The sequence below is a fragment of the Puma concolor genome, chromosome A2 (genome assembly GCF_028749965.1).
Source record: "Puma concolor isolate L17-30 chromosome A2, mPumCon1.1.hap2, whole genome shotgun sequence".
NCBI lineage: Eukaryota > Metazoa > Chordata > Mammalia > Carnivora > Felidae > Puma > Puma concolor.
This window is the reverse complement of record NC_141668.1, coordinates 110,471,545-110,488,654: the sequence shown is the minus strand read 5'-3', so window position 1 is coordinate 110,488,654 and position 17,110 is coordinate 110,471,545. Positions and strand designations below refer to the sequence as shown.

The window sequence follows — 17,110 nt, the reverse complement described above, 5'->3', positions numbered from 1 at the left end:
CAGAAGGGTGCCCCTGCTCATCTCCCAGGTCAGCGGGGAGGAGGGACATACCTGGTCCACTGTGTTCATTGCAGAGCCTGGAGTCAGAGCTCCGTGTTGGAGATGCTGGAGGCCAGTCTTCAGTGGGGACTGTGTGTGACTGGCCAGGTCACAGCTTAAACCGTAGCCAACACAATTATGGCATGACCCCTCCCCGCCACTCGCTCCCATCAAGCCTTCCAACAAGTACACACTTTACATGCATGGAGACCAGGCTGATGCTCCATTCCAGGGGTCACAGTGGTGGCTGTGGCAGTGATAGCATCTATTGGCGCCCCATCCCTGCCATCCCTTCTTGGGTGGTGGTGGCCACACGGCTTCTGAGTGACATGAAGGACACATCTCAAGAAGCAAAGATGTGGGGTGTTGACCATGTATGACCGTGAGGGCCATGTACCCCCGCTGGTTATAATGTGTGTCCAGGTGAACATGTGGAAGCCCTCTCTCTGGTGTGTGGCTCTGGAGCTCGCCTCTAGAATGTGTAGTAGAGCAGTCTCAGGGCCACCTTATTCCCATCCTGTCTCAGGAATCCAAGGAAGCTGTGACCGTTCATTGTCACTCTGCTGGACACTTGTCATCCATCATCACGTTTAATCCCTCTGTGGATTATCTGAGATAGATCATCATCCCACTTTGATGGCTGGGCTCGCCTCTTGGTGTGCGTGGAGCTTTAGGATCCCACCGGCTTAAACCCTCCCCACCCCACACCCCTGAGGATACATTTTCTTCTGTTTCCAAAACTGTATATGCCAGATATGGTCATATGGCATTCTAGTGCCACAGTAGTAATAGCATGGGGTCTGGAGCTTTCAAACATTTGTATATTCGTTCTAAATCTTCCAGTGTTGAAAAATGCATTTCTCACTTAAGAAAGGTAGTTACCTTTCCAGCCAATTTACACAAATTACCAACACTGTCGAATTCTACCGAATTTTTAAAAAATAATGACACAAACCCTCTCAGAATGTAGAGGAAGGGAGACCTGTTCTGTGAGGCCAGTTCCAACCTGATACCAAAGCCAGACAATGTCATCCCAAAAGAATATCACGAGGCAAAATCCTTCAAGAAAACACAGACAGACACCATTGATTAAGTGTTAGCAAACCAAATCTAGCAGCATACAGGATTAAGTACCATGGCTATGTGAAAATTATTTGACATTATACAAAATACCAACAATAAATGACAATAATATGGCGATGTCAATTCAGAGAGGGAGTTGCCAATAAGAAACTCTTACGTGTGACAAAAAAATATTCTCAACAAATTAGGAATGAAATGAAAAGATCTTCATTCTGACCTATGCAATACACCTATTAAATACAACTGACATACTTCCTGGTGAAAGACTGAGTACATCCCTCTTAAAACCGGGATCAAGGCAAGGATGTACTGAAGTTCCAGCTGGTGCAATAAGACAAGAAAAAGGAATAAAGAATAGAAAGTGAAACTGTGTTGATCACAGACAACATGATTCTAAAATACAAACAAAACAAAAAACAAAACTCCTAGTGATGAAATAGCTTTGCAAGAGGCAGGTAAAGTGCTCTCCAGTAAGCTCTGGGACATTTATCTTCAGTGTTATCCAGAGCACACCTGAAATCAAATACAGTCCCTACCTGGCGTCAGGAACCTCTGTGTGCCTCCAGCTAGCTCCACAGCAAATTGCCACCACGTGGTCAAAGTAAAAATTTCTCCATTGCCTTGGCTGACCTAGAAATGTTTTATGTAATTTGCCATTATCTGGAATGGAAACAGTTGTTAAAAAATAAATATTTTGACTTTGTATTGTTAAAAAAAATAGCAAGTCCAATCATATTTCTGTATTTGGCAAAAATGCCACTGAAAATAATATTAGTTATTTTATTAACAATAGCATTAACAATAATGAATTTAACAAAACTGTAGTAAAGTCTGTACATTGAAGGGGCGCCTGGGTGGCGCAGTCGGTTAAGCGTCCGACTTCAGCCAGGTCACGATCTCGCGGTCCGTGAGTTCGAGCCCCGCGTCGGGCTCTGGGCTGATGGCTCGGAGCCTGGAGCCTGTTTCCGATTCTGTGTCTCCCTCTCTCTCTGCCCCTCCCCCGTTCATGCTCTGTCTCTCTCTGTCCCAAAAATAAAAATAAAAAACGTTGAAAGTTATAAGTCATTGCTGAGAGAAACTGAAGACATTTAAAATAATGGAAAGATATACAACGTTCATGGATATGAACACTCAATATTGTTAAGATAGCATTTCCCCCAAAACTGATCTATGGACATAGTACAATCCCTATTGAATTCCTAGGAGGTTCTGTTTTTTTGTGTGTTGTTGTTGTTGTTTTAACCAACAAGCTAATCATAAAATGTACATGGAAATTCAGAGTACCTAGAGTAGCCAGAACAATTTTGAAAAGAGAACAAAATTGGAAGAATTATACAATCTGACTTCAAAATTTACTAAAAAGTTATAGTAATCAGGTTAGTGTAGTCAATGGAATAGAAATGGAATAGAATAAAAATTCTAGAAGTAAGCCTTCACATATGGCCAAGGCAATCCTTTGGGGAGAAGTGAAAATTTCAACAAATGGTCCTGGAACAACCAGATATCCATTGTGAAATAAAAATAACACCGTACTGGGAATGCAAGCTGGTGCAGCCACTTGGGAAAATCGTATGGAGGTTCCTCAAAAAGCTAAAAATAGAACTACCCTATGACCCAGCAATTGCACTACTAGGTATTTATCCAAGGGATACAGGTGTGCTGCTTCAAAGGGACACATCGACCCCAATGTTTATAGCAGCACTATCAACCATAGCCAAAGTATGGAAAGAGCCCAAATGTCCATCAATGGATGAATGGATAAAGAAAATGTGGTATATACAATGGAGTATTACTTGGCAATCAAAAAGAATGAAATCTTGCCATTTGCAACTACGTGGATGGAACTGGAGGGTATTATGCTAAGTGAAATAGTCAGAGAAAGACAAAAATCATAGGACCTCACTCATATGAGGACTTTAAGACACAAAACAGATGAACACAAAGGAAGGGAAGCAAAAATAATATAAAAACAGGGAGGGGGACAAAACAGAAGAGACTCATAAATATGGAGAACAAACAGAGGGTTACGGAAGGGGTTGTGGGAGGGGGATGGGCTAAATGGGTAAGGGGCACTAAGGAATCTACTCCTGAAATCATTGTTGCACTATATGCTAATTTGGATGTATATTTTAAAAAATAAAAAAACTAAAAAAAAAAAAAAAAATACCGTACTTAGGTATTGACTGCCCTGAGACCCAGGTGCTGTCAAGGTCAGACTCTCCTGGGGTGTCTCCCCTCAGCCCTCCCGAGTCCTCAGGCGGCCCCTCTTCTGTGCGCCTCAGTCTTGGCAGCTGCCCGCATGCAGACCTGCCACAGAGGTCAGGGCCCACTGGTGGCCGCGTGTGACACATACCGGTCCTGAGCGGGCCCCTTGGCCAGTGTGGGCACTGGCTGTGGAGTGCGCTCCCTCACAGACCCCTTCCCTGACCCCGGGACCCTGAGGATATTTGCTCCAAATCGGGTAATAAAGAATGTGGGTTTTGTTTAACAATAAGCTCGACATTGACCATTCCATCTTGTTTCCTGTTGTGAACAATCATTTCTTCCCTCACAGGAAATAGACAGCAGCCTGACTTTATCTGCCCTCAGGTGAGTCTCTGAGCCTCCTGCAGGTGCTTCCCGTGTCTCAAAGCCTTCACCATGATTCCTGAGGAACACAGTCTTTTGTGGGAAACCTTGGGGTACTGTGATGACGTGATCGAAGACAAACCAGTTTCCCTTGACGTCACAGATGCGGACTGCCCCCCGAAGGGCTCGCCATACTCCGCTCACTGGAGCTTGTGATGAGACCCCTCTAGGTTCTTCACAAGTAACATGTGAGCTAGTGCACAGGTGTGAGCGATGCCCGTCTACTTTCTGTCTGTGAGCATGTGCCGCTTGCAGAGGACACCGCGGTCCATGACCGTGTGCAGCAGTGGCAGGGCTCGCCGTGTGCCAGGTGGGTGACCGCACCTCGCAGGCCCCTGGGGAGCACACGGCCTCTGCCTCTCCTGTGCCACAAAGACAGAGTGTGGCCCCTTTCACATCGTGGCCCAGCTGCAAGCACACATTTTAGAGCGTAAATCAGGTGTAGCGAAACACGGTGACTACCGTCCCCTTGACAAGACGTCATCTTCTCCTGGAGTATGAGTAACAGGAGGCTTCACAGCGCCCGTGTCAGCGAGGTCCGTGCTGTCTCCCCTATATTTCCCTGAGCACACGGTGAGCACAGGCTCCCTCTGTTCCTGGAAGGATGGTTCTGGGGCATATTTCGCAGTTGTAAGTGTCTGAATATTGTATCCTGACTTCACAACCTCAGTAACTTTGTACCAAGTGCCCTTTAATGCATTTGAAGTAAAATTAAAAAGGGCAAGTTATTTACTTGAATGTCACCCACCACACACACACACACACACACACACACACACCTCCCACTCTGGCCTGCAGGGATTGTTGCAGAAAATGTTTCTTTGGTAACCAAAGAGTTTGGACCCAGTTGAGCAGCTAGCACTTTAGACACCTTCCGTGGCCTGCTCCTGAGGCCTCACCCGAGTCTTAGTCCTCGAGGCCCACCCACCCAGGGCCTCCCTGGGACGTCGATCACGGGGAAACCTTGTAGGACTTAATGCAGCCTGTGTTCCTGGCGGTCGCTGGCAGACAAACTTATTGGGAGTACTTCTGTCCGGCTGTTTATCTGTCTAGGGTGTATGGTCTGCTGGTTAGGTACAAATCAGCCAAACAGTGAATATATGAATAAGGGGGAGGGTCCATCATGCAGGTGAAGCTGCTTCTGTCTGGTTTTAAAGGCATTTCTGTCAGCAGAAATCCACCGGGTGGCTTGTTTTAATTTTCCGCTGGTGGTGGAAGCCTGCAGTGTCCTTCTCGCATGAACCTTCTGCATGTTTATGGCGCGAGACCCCCTCTGGCACTCAGCCTCCAGGCGCTGCCTGCTCCCGAGCCTGCAGATAAGAGGGGGCCCCAGCGGGGAGACGTCCACGGACACCGTGGAGCCTGCAGGGTCCCCACGTGCTAGCCCGCCCAGCGAGGGCCTGCTCTGTAATGTGTTCCTCCTTCCCTGCTCTGCCCTAGCCTACCTGGGAGCAAGGTGTCCTCGTCGCCATCCAGTGACTTCACCCTACACCCCACCTTGGCTGCCGGCACAGAGGACCACCTGCCGCTGAAGGTGAGCCTGTGCTCAGATGTAGGGCTTGGGGCTCCCTCGTAAGCTGGGCTCAGCACCATACCTGGATGCTGGTCGCACTGGTGTTCTGCATTTACTGGGTGCCTGGGCCACTACACAAAGAGCACCGACGGTGTGTGTGGAGTAGGAGGAGAAGCGAGAGCAGATCACGCTCCTGACAGGGGCCCGTGTGTGTGAGAAGCAGAGTCCCCAGACAGGTGTCCCTAAAACAAGCCTCGTATGTGTGCTCTGGTGCCACATGCTGGTGATGGCCACGTGGTAGGTGACACAGAGCAGAATGCCGGCTGTGATAGACTCTCAGCAGTGGGTGTTTTCAGGGTGTTCTGTGTAATCCCTTCAACTTTCTGTGTGTTTGGAGTTTTTCATAATAAATGTTGGGGATAAATGTTGGGATAGAGAAGGGGTGTGTATAACTGACGGTCAACACAGAGCGTGTTGAGTGAGGAAGCCTGCAGATGATACGCTCATGGCCCCAGGACAGGGCATGTGGGGTGGCCTGTGTGGCCAGGCAGGAGACACAGGTAGACACAGTATGGTGGCAGCCTCACCAGCAAGTGAGTGTAGAACCCAGCAAGGCAGGGCTGTGGAGGACCCGGGTCCCACCGTCCATCCTTCTGTGTGCTCCCTTCCAGAGTGGCTCACGAGGCCACCCAGCCAGTGGGGCCTGAGTTGCTTCTGTAACAGCACGAGGCTCCAGACAATGTGCTGGAAGCCTCGGCTTCGAGCTTGACTGCACTTGAGAGGGCCCCTCAGACCCTGGTGCTCAGCCGCCCATGCACATTCACTGAACTCACGCCCTTCCCTGGGCTGCGGCTTCCTCTCTGCTCATTCTGGAACCCGCGTTTAATCCTGACACCCTGTGTGCCCCCACTTCACGCCAGGCCCACCCCTCTGCGGGCGACCCCAAGGCCCGTAGCTCTTAGCAGAGTCATTAGAGAGAAATGGGTGCCATAAGACACACTTGGACTTGGAGTCCACTCTGGTGTGCAGGCGTGACTGGTTCCACAGCCCAGAGTAAGTTCTTTAACCTCCTGGAGTGCCTGGGTCTCCACGCTTGCAAGATATGCATGGACTCTGTGTGGGGTCCCGAGTCCTGCTGCCGGTGTCCAGCTGGGACTGGTGCTCAGTAAATGGTAACCCCCATCCCCCATCACACCTGCTTTGGACCTTGCTGCCCATTAATTATAATCCTCATCTGAGGACACAGACTCATCACTGATCTCTGCATTACCTGCTTCCTAAGTTTACTCAGTATTTTATTTATTTTTGGTAACAGATGAAGCATCACCGCACCCCCCCCCCCCCAGAAAAAGGCAGGGTCCTGATGTGGTCAGCTTCTGTGTGGCCCAGCCACGTGTGGTCTGCTTCTGTGTACGTGGCTTGGCCACGCTCTTTGTTCTCATCTTTTCCTTTCACTTCAGTGTTTCACATCATACGTATTCCTAAAAAATAGATGCTCACAACACATCGGTTACTCTTTATTTCACAGAAAGGACATAGTGTGTATGTGATGTTTGGAATTTGGGGGAATCACCTCTCGGTCAAAACGGTGGTTCCCTGTCCTGGGTGGCTGAGCTCATTTGCCTTCCTTCTGCGACTGCTTCTTGTAACTCCCCTCTGCTGTGGGCCAGCAGGACGTGTGCCCCCGTGCGGGTCTCTGTGATGAGCAGTAGGCCATCTCTTCTACAAGGCCAGGCTCTTCTACAGGGGTGCTCGGTCTGCACTCCCGCAGAAGCATATGCATATTCGGTGCCCCGTAGGTCCGTGTCGTCCCCAACACCCGGGGCACCTAGTGGTGCGGCTGGCGGCTCACGATCCCTCCCAGCCTTCCCCTCACCACCGATGGTGCTGAATGTGCATTAGCCATGTGAATTTCCTTCTGTGGGAAGTGCTTGCTCTTGTCGTTGGCCCATTTTCCTCCTGGCCTGTTTCTGCTTTTCTTATAGATTTATTTGTGTTCTTTATATATGCTTGATACAAACGCCTCATTAGTTGGGTGAATTACAGATAGAGTGTCACAGCAACTCGACTCGATGCTTAGCTGAACTCAACATTTGAGGAGTCAGAGTCACACTCACACTTGTGCATATTTTATGATAATGCTTTTTGGTCTCGTTTAATCTTGAACCCAATCTTCTAAAAGACAGTCATCTATACTTTCCACTACTAATTTTCAACATTTGATTTTGAGAGTTGAGTCCTCACTCTGTGGGTCATTGGTGTGTTTAGTGTGAGGTAGGGATCCAGCTTCATCCGTTCCAGGTGGGTTTCTGTTGTTCCAGCTGCTTTCGCTAAACATCAAATGGACCTTCTTTCCCCCACTGATTTATTTTTTGTATGTCTCGTATACTTTTTATTCCATACTTCCTCCACTACTGCCTTTCTGTATTTAGTTGAATTTGCATACTGTGCCATTGTGATTCCCATCTTCTTTCCTTTTGCTTATACTTTTTAGTTACCTTCTTACCGGTTACCTTGGGGATTACAATTAATACCTTAAACTTATAAGAGTCTAGTTTGAATAATACTACGTTAATTCTGGTAATATATACTCTGATCCTATACATCTTCCTGCCTCTTCCTTTATATTGTTACATCTTTACACGTTGTGTGCCCATTAAGAAAGATTTATAATTATTCTGTGAATTGGTCTTTTAAGTCACCTAGAGAAGAAGAGGAGTTACAAACCAAAGTACGACAATCCTGGCTTATGTCTCAACCTGTGTGGTTATCTTTCCGAGCGTACTTTATTTCATCTACTGTCTAGAGCCTCTCTTTTAGCCTAAATGTCTCCCGTTAGCATTTCTTGCAGGGGAGGTCTGTTGCTCATGAGTTCTCTCAGCTTTTGTTTATCTAAGAACATCTTAATTTCTTCTTTATTCCCAAAATACGGTTTTGTTGGATTTAGAATTCTTGGTCGGCAGATTGATTTTCCTTCCAGGACTTGAAAGGTGCCCTCTGGACTCCATGGTTTCTGATGAGAAATCAGCTGTTGATCTCACTGAGGCCCCTTGTATGTGATTAACCACTTCTCTCTCAATGCTTTCAGACTCCTCTCTTTGGGTTCTGAGAATCTGGCAGTGCTGTGTCTTGGTGTGAACCCTTCTGAGTTTATCTTGCTTGGAGTTTGTTGAGCTTCTTGGATGTGTAGATCCATATCTTCCATCGGAGTTGGAAAGCGTGCAGGCAGTGTTTCTTCAGATACTTTTTCTCTCTGCCCCCTCTCTTCTACTGGGCCTCAGGTCCGCCAGGTGCTCTTCATTTTCCTTTGTTCCATTTTTCTCCCTGGTCCTCAGGTTGGAGAATTTCAATTATCTTCAGCCTCACCGATCCTTTCTTCTCCTGCTCTGTTGTGAACTCTTCTAGTCAATTTTTAGTTTCACACTTTTCAGTGGCAGAATTTGGTTCTTTTTTGTAATTCTATCTCTTTATTGATTTTCTTTTTTGTTCATTCGGTATTTTCATGGCTTCCTTTAATTCTTCACCTTGGCTCATTGGGCACATTTAAGACAACTGACCTAATGTCCTTGACTACTAATTCAAATGTCTGGGCTTCTTCCAGGAAATTCTGTCAAATTATTTTTCTCCTTTGAATGCGCCATATTTTCCTGTTTCTCTGGATGTTTTATAATTTTTTGTTGAGAACTGTATATTCTGAGTATTATAATGTGGTTAAGTCTGGACATGAGATTCTCCCACTGCTTGGGATTGTAGATCTTTGCTTGTTGAACTATCAGTTTGTGACTCTCCCAAGCTACTTTTGCAAAACATGTATTTGTTGTTGCAAAGTTTCTCTCATTATCTCTGTGGTCAGCCAGTGTTTTCCTTCAATGTCTGGCCGCAAATAGGGGGAATAAGTGTCCCATTAGATGCTCCCAAAGACAGCTGCTGCCGCCAAGGGGGCCAGGGCAAGCGAGCCCTTGTGCCGGCCCCTCGGGACATGACCAGACCAACCAAAAGGCACAACAGACAAGTTTTGGAGTACAGAGTCCCTACTGCCTGCACAGGAATGAAGGCTGTTGGCCTGTAGCCACAGGACGACCGAGGGTGGGTTGTCGCTGCTTTGTTGACACCACTCACTCAGGAGAGTTGGACAGCATCTCTTCCCTGGTGCTGTGCACCGTGTCTGGTCTGGCTTCAGAGTCTGGAATAGTTGACCCCAAAGGCTCTCTTTAGCACAGTGGTCACATCTATGGAGGACGAATCTCTCATGCTTCCTGTTCCCTGGCTTTGTCCTCAGGTGAAGGATGCCGATGTGCACTCTGAGAACACGTGTCACCACCTCCCCACAAATCTCTACCCCGCAGGCAGGCCTCCACTGTTCCACTGCCCGGCTCCATTGTGTTTCTGTTTTCATTCTAAACAAACAGTGTGCTTTCCTGGGGCATCATTTCAGTAATACCTTGATCACCTTTGCTTCCAAGCACCATCACCTCCTTCTGTGGGTTTTTCTTACACGTCCTGCCTCTACCAGGTTGCTGCCCACTCCGTGGCCCTCTGTGGCCGGCGCCCCCACCTCTTACCCGTCGGAGCCCTGCCCCCACCTCAGCGCCCACAACTGCCTCTGCGTTGGGTCCCCTGGGGGCCTGTCCATCTCAACAGCATTGTCCTCACGCCTGGCTTTTCTGCAGTCTGCAGTCTGCCGTTTGCTTCCTCTTCTTCAGGGAGCCATTGTTCATGAGGTTCCCCTTTCATTTCCTTCCTGTTTAACCTCATTCATGGCTCAGTTTGTATCTTGACTAATTCTCAAGAGCTGGCTCTGGGAGGAGGACAAAGGCATGTACGGGTTTAGAGATCTCCTAGAGACACTGGACTTGCAGAACCTTCCAAGGAAAGTTGTGCACAGCTGCACAGTCCAGTCCCACCGCACACAGCCCTGTAAGTCAGAAGGAGCACCGTCCCCGGCCATTTGGCAAGAGCCAGGCTCTCCCCTGTCGTCTGTGCAGGGGATTTGAAGTCACCGTCAGCAGGCCCAGTAGCACCAGGGCAAGGGAGAAACCTCCTGCTTTCGAGAGATGGTGTGAAGACATTTGGGGCCCCTGGGTAGCCAGAACTCACCACCAGCAAGCAGATTGTGCAGAGAAGGTGCCAAGCAAGACGAGGCGGCCTGTGTTGTGTCTTCCCCCCCATGCCAATGGTCCAAATAGGCTTTGCTGGCCCCCAGGAGACCCTCCTGCTCATCAGGAAAAGCCCCACTTGTCTCTGTCCTGATGCGCGTGCAGAGGGAAAAGCCAGCCCCCACCCCCAGCGCAGCCTCATCAGCAGCCCCACATACAAGTGAGTGCTCTGAACTCAAGAGGCGAGATGGCTGCCAGTGTTCCAGAGCCCGTCGTGGCTCCATCTCCAAATTGTGCTCTTGCTGCTACATTCTGTCCCCTTTGGCAGTGCGAGAGATGCCATGTCACGTATTTCCTGTTATTTCTCTGCAGGTCTCAAAGGACCAACAGGAAATGAGTTTGCCTGTGGAAGGAGACAGTGCTGAGGGCAAAGGCCCAGCTTCAGGTAAGACATCACACAGTGTGGGAGTTGACATCCACCCAAGTTTGATTCCCTAAAGAGGAAAATGTTTTCTCCAGAAAAACAAGGAGAGGGAGAAATCACCGGTGGGGAGTCAAAGGCTAGGACGCTTGTTGTGTCAGTGGCAAGGAGGACAAGCTTGGGCTCACGTAGTGTCTGCCAATGGTGCCTGGCGTCCCCACGCTAGCCCCACCACCTGCTCTGTGTGCTACAAAGCAGCAGGTGCAAGACGTGGGGCTGAACGCCCCGCTGGCAGAGTGCCTGCAAGGTAGGAGCTGGCCCTGGATGGCGTTGCTGTGGCTGCCGGTGTGAGCCATGGACCCTGACGTGCAGGGGTGGCCAGCCTAATGATGGCACCAGAGCGAGGGCCACGGAGAGTTTGACTAGTGACTGGAACCAAAGGCCTGATGTGCTCTGTTAGAGGCTCAGACTCCACCACCCGCACGCTGTCTGCCGAAATGCACGGTGATTTCGTTGTTCACTCGCCTGACCCTTCCAGAGTCCTTCTGAGACGGCCCCACCTCATCTAAGGAAATGTTCACCACTCAGCTTTTAAACAACTACCTACCCTTGGCCACGATGACACCTCCTACTGCCACCACCACTTCAGAGCTCACAGTGCAATTCTCCAGTGCTCCTGTTTCTAGAAAAGAGGTGGAGGCTGACCTTTCAACACACCTGTGGCCGCAGGAGTCAGTGGCTCCTGTTTCTAGAAAAGAGGTGGAGGCTGAGAGGGTGAGTTTGATTTCTGCGTGATTCCAGAAGGGGCCAAAGCTGGATTTTAAGAAACATAAAATACAAGCAAGTGGCATAAGTGACAGGAAGCCTGAGCCTCAGGTCTGGGTACATGGCAGGTTGGCTCCTGAGTGGACTGACACCACGAGCACATGCATGTGCACACTGTCCATGTGGGTGTGGTGCTTGTGGACAGGTAAGAACAAGGCGTCCTCAGCCAGGGACGGAGGCAAAGAAAAAAACCCACAGAGAGCCCCGTGGGCACCTGCAGCCTATGTCCCAAGGGCCCCTGCCTCCCTGGTGAGCCGGGTTCTCATGGCCTCACATAAGGGAGAGACAGGCCCAAGCTCAGGGCACAGCCAGAATGGAAGGCCAATAAGTCATCCTGTAAAATCGGGACTCAAATGGCTACTCAAATGGCATTGTAGTGGTGAGCCCGGAGGAACCCCGTGCTCCGCTCCCACAGGACACAAGAATGAACCTTGGAGCCGAAAGGAGCTGAGAAAATCCCCAAACTCCTCAAGCTGAGGATTAACACCAAGTGATTGTGGACCAGCCGTTTGCAGGTGCCGAGAGGCGCTCCCCTCGCAGGAGCTGGGAAGATACCAGCCGCTCTCATCCCACATGGCCACGCCCTCATGGAGGCCAAGGCCACCACTGAAAAAGACACATGTTGGGAGCTGGGCTCAAGGACCAAATGCAAAGTAACTGTGGTTGTTGTTTGGGGAAACGACAGGCAAAGGGAAAAACATCTGAAGAGAACAGAAAACTTGTTTAAATTGCATGTGTATTTGAAGAGAAACCAAATAAAACTTAGAGCTGCAGAAAATACCACTGACGTGGGGCAGCTGACTGAGGGTTTTGTAGCACACGGGTCACAGTTGGAGTTCGTGAGCTCGAAGCTGGAACTGGAGAAGCTACCTGACACTCAAAGAAGGGACGACAGGTGGAGAGCGTGACCGGAGGTGGGGCTTGGGTCTGTGGTGTGAGCGGAGTCCCCCACAAGGAGGGCTGCTGGGGGGCATTGTGCGAGGCAGTGGGGCTGAGGGCCCTGCACTGCAAACCCGCACACACTCGGGTCCAGGGAGTCCAGGAACGGCAAATGAGACTGTAGATATGTCGTGAGCAAGCTGGCACACTCCAGAGACAAATAAAATGCGTGTTTTTAAATATTTGGCGATAAAAAAGGGGAGTCCTTCCAGGGAATATCGACTAGCTACACTCATTGTAACGGAAGCTACAGCAGAGTGGAGTCCTGCCTGCAGTATAGGGGGCCATCAGCCCAGGGCTGCCCTCCTGGCTGAAGCACGTTTGAAGGCGAAAGTGAAACAGGCACTTCACACAGAAGTAAGGAATGTTAGGGAGTGAAAAATAGACCATTTTCGTAGCATTTTTAGAAAGCGATGTCCCTAGGAACAGACCTAACAAAAGACACGCCGGACTCATGGAGAAAATGATAAAACTTGCAGAGAGACGTTTTAAGGAGCCTGATGAGTGCGGACAGACACAGCTCACGGAGTGCGTGCCAGGCCTCCCAGAGAGGCCAGTGCAGGATGCCAGCTCGAAACCCTGCGTCTGAGATGTGTGTGGAACTGCAAAGGATCAAGAATGCCAAGAGGCAGAAAAGGAGCAATTTAGGATGTCTGGCTGGGCTGCTTCCACGAAGCTCGTGAATCAAAGACAGAGTGGTGTCTGTGCAGAAATAAGCGCAGGGCCTGGTGTGGTGGCTTGCAGGGGCCGCGAGCACGTCAGTGGGCACAGGGACACTGTTTCTGGTGTGTGGGGCGACCGACGAGCAGGGGTGGGTAGATTGTTTCATAAACGCGGAAACATTTGGTGCCGTGTGGGAATAACACTAATGAAACCAGACCCCACCTTGTACCGTTTACACAAATTAATTCCACGTGGACTAAAGACATAATGCGTGAAGGGACAACTATACAAACTGGAAGATAATATTTGGTACTATCTTCTTTTTTTAAATTTATTTATTTATTTTGGGAGAGACGGAGAGTAGGGGAGGGGTAGAGAGCCAGGGAGAGAGAGAGAATCCCAAGCAGGCTTAGCACTGTCAGCACAGAGCCCGATGCGGGGCTCGATCCCAGGAAACCGTGAGATTTTGACCTGAACGGAGACCCAGAGTCCGATGCTTCACAGACTGAGCCCCCCCGGGCACTCCTGGTACTGTCCCTATGTCCTCATGGTGACTGAGGGTCCTTAAGCAAGATTTTCTTAAAGGCACTGTCCCTAAAGGAAGATACACAGAAATTAGATCACACCCAGATACAAAGGGAGGCTGTCAAAAATTGGGAAAATATTTGTAACACATAGCTGACAAAAATTGGTGTCCAGGACACAAAGTACTATGACAGCAGCAGGAAAAACGTAGACACATGATGACCAGGCACTTCAGGGAACAGGGAACCCAGAAGACCCACAAACAAGTGCGTACCTGCTGCCATCCTCCGGGAAATGTGACTGAAAACCACATGTGGTGGGGTGAGGTCCCTGTCACATGAGCAGGTGTGAGTCTGACATCACTGAGGACTGGCACAGGTGGGCCTGGGACGTGCACGTGGCTGGTGGGCTAGGGCCAGTGCTGCACCCACAACTGGTGGACAAGGCCGTCGGCACCGCCAGTCATCCCGGGTGTGGGTGGGGAAATGCCTGCCCGCTGCACCAGGAGCCATGAGCATTGCTGCTGGGTCCGAGGAGATGCCCAGTACGGGGATCCCAGCATGGGGGATAGGTGGAGGAGGGTTCCCGCTGACCCGCTGAGCAGGGCTGTGTGTGCAGACACAGATGTCCTGTGCAGAAGCAGCTGCCCTCCTGGCAAGATGTCAGGACGGACTGCACCAGGAACCTGTCCTTGGCCTTCCTTGCAGAGGGCCGGTTCTGCACCCGGGGCCAAGGACTGGGCGCGCCTTCTGCTCACCGCCCTCAGGTGCTCATGGCACTTTCTTTTGCTCTGCAGGAGCCAAGGAGCCCACACTGGCCAAATGGGCTGTCCACACACCAATGGCCTTAGAGGTCCGGGCTCGGGAGGCAGCCCTGGAGGAACTCAGGCTCCCGCACACACTGCCCTCCGGCAGCCAGAATGTGCCGCACATGGATGTCCCCTTGGAGAGGCAGCAGGTCTACAGCAAGGAGCCTGCCACTGTCACCACCACCAGGAAGCCTGCGGATGGGCAGGTGTGCAATGGAGAGGACATCCAGCTTCCAGGACAGATAAAAGAGGTGACTTGGGGCCGGGCATCGCCATCCAGCTAGGAAGCAGAGGGCCCGCTCGATGCTCAGGGAGAGACCAGGGTCAACCTGGATACCTCTGTCAGCACAACTTGTGTCCGCCCTGCCACGGAAGCCCCTGAGTCCAGGGCAGGTGCTCACCCCGACTCCCATGATGCCTGCAGGCGCTCCCGCCATGTTCATGATGCAGTGCAGCCCTCGACTCTATGCAGGCACCAGTGGCAGCCGATGGCCTGGCTTCCTCCAAGCAGAGTGCTGGGTCCTGCGTCCAGAGTCAAGGAAAGAAGGGAGCCTGTGCACACGCTGACTTGTGCTACACGGAAAGACTTTGACCACCCCTGCGCCTCACTCCACCTGGAAGCCATACTTGAAAGGCATTCATAAGTTTCCAAACACGTCCCCATCGTGCTCCAAGATTCAGGACAGACTTGGTGTGATGTTTTCACTTGTGTTACTTAGGAATGTTGACAACTGTTATGAACCTAAGTAGCCTTTAAGGAAATTCTTCAGACTTTCTTAGAAAGTTATACGAAATAATAAAAAATAATTTCACCGGCAATAAGCTTGAAATCAGTCTTGGTAAACTTTAAATTCTTGGGTTTCAAGTGGCCTTTTCAAAGCCCCTCCTGAGTCCTGGCCAGAGTGAGGCCGAAGGGTGTGATACAGAGGAGGGGATTCTGGCTTTTTTTTTTTTTTTTAAGTTTATTTATTTTGAAAGAGAGAGAGAGAGAAAGACAGCAAGCAAGGGAGGGGCAGAGAGAAGAAGAGAGAGAGAGAATCCCAAGCAGGCCCCATGCCACCAGTACAGAGCCTGATATGGGTCTTGAACTCAGAAACAGTGAGATCATGACCTGAGCCCAAACCAAGAATCAGACGCTTAACCCACTGAACCCCCCAGGCGCCCCAGGGCTTCTGGCTTTATGGTGAACTTTTCACCACAAGATAATTAGTGCTCTCATGAAAATGTAATTTCATTGCATCCTGGATCCATACAAAGTGAGAAAATCCTCACAACACTGGAGAACAAAAGTGAGCTGATAGGTAGGTGGTCCAGGGCCAGGGGCTCCTTTGAAACCAGGCCTTGATCCAGAAGCCAGGAACAGAGCTGGGGGCAAGGATCCGGGATGAATCCAGTCTCCGGCAAAAATAAACTGAGCTAAACTGGCCCAAGTTAAGAAGCTAGATTTTCAGAGCTTGAGATCAGTCCAGATAAGCTCACAACCAAAGATCACAAACCATCACACATGAGAGAGCCGAGAAACAGTAAAAGAGAATTCAGACCCCCAGAAACCTCAAGGACTAGAAATACGGGATATTAAGGAGGATGCACAAGATATTTTAATGTTGGGGCGCGTGGGTGGCTCAGTCGGTTGGGCGACTGACTGCAGCTCAGGTCACGATCTCACAGCTCGTGAGTTCGAGCCCCACATCGGGCTCTGTGCTGACAGCTCGGAGCCTGGAGTCTGCTTCAGATTCTGTGTGTCTGTCTCTTGCCCCTCCCCTGCTCACGCTCTCTGTCTCTCAAGAATCAATGTTAAAAAAATTTTTAAAAACCAAAATATTTTAATGTGAAACAGAATGACCATAAGTAAGCAAGGAGAGGATGTTCTAAATGATCAGGAAGGTACGTAAAAAGACTGAAAAGGATTTTTAGAAATAAAAAAATATACTTGTTGAAACTTGGATAAATTAAACACCAGATTAAACATAGCCAAAGAGAGAGTTCTTGAACTGGAAAGTAATCCGAAGAAGTTGTCGGAATGTGGATGCAGCCGTGAGGGCCACGTGGAGGGAGGGCTGGCAGGTGGGGAGGGCAGGTGGGCCTCAGACGCGTCCACAAAGCCCACGAGAAGGGACTTACTGTAGTGGCCGGGTCTCCCAGGACTCACAAAACACGTGCCAGTGGCTTCTTGTCCAGCCAGCTGCACAGGTGAGGAGATCTACACCTCGACCTCCTGTACGGAAGCATGGGGCACCGGAGACACTCTGACCTTAAGGACAGCCAGAGAAAAGACCACCAACGGAGGAAGAGCAGACAGACAGCAGACATTCTGGCCATAAGGACAGAGGGAGGAAACAACTTCCACAAAGCGTGACAGAAAATAGCTGTCGACCTGGAGTCACATACCCAGAAGTGCTACACGGAGGAAAAAGTAAAAACACATTTGTAGATGACAGAGAACTGTGCTTACTACCACCAAACACATAGTGCTGTGACTGGAGAAGGCAGAAAGGAGAGAAGTGTGCGAAGCAAACATGGACACGAGGCACGGGGAACAGGCGCGACATTCACCCTGACCCTCTCGTGCT

The 17,110-nt window shown here is 49.9% G+C and overlaps 1 protein-coding gene and 1 long non-coding RNA gene across 2 annotated transcripts in view; both read left to right on the top strand.

Annotated features, from left to right (window-relative positions):
• LOC147583413 (uncharacterized) overlaps positions 1-14,946 on the top strand; it is a 37,067-nt gene extending 22,121 nt beyond the window's left edge. Inside the window, exons 11-15 of the mRNA XM_086680384.1 lie at positions 3,502-3,583; positions 3,677-3,711; positions 5,191-5,284; positions 10,732-10,804; positions 14,529-14,946. Coding sequence (XP_086536510.1) covers positions 3,502-3,583; positions 3,677-3,711; positions 5,191-5,284; positions 10,732-10,804; positions 14,529-14,824 — 580 coding nt within the window. The 3' untranslated portion in view covers positions 14,825-14,946. The remainder of the gene's footprint in view (positions 1-3,501; positions 3,584-3,676; positions 3,712-5,190; positions 5,285-10,731; positions 10,805-14,528) is intronic.
• The window catches only part of LOC147583412 (uncharacterized), a 380,385-nt gene that overhangs the window by 330,268 nt on the left and 33,007 nt on the right, over positions 1-17,110 (top strand). The window lies entirely within an intron of this gene.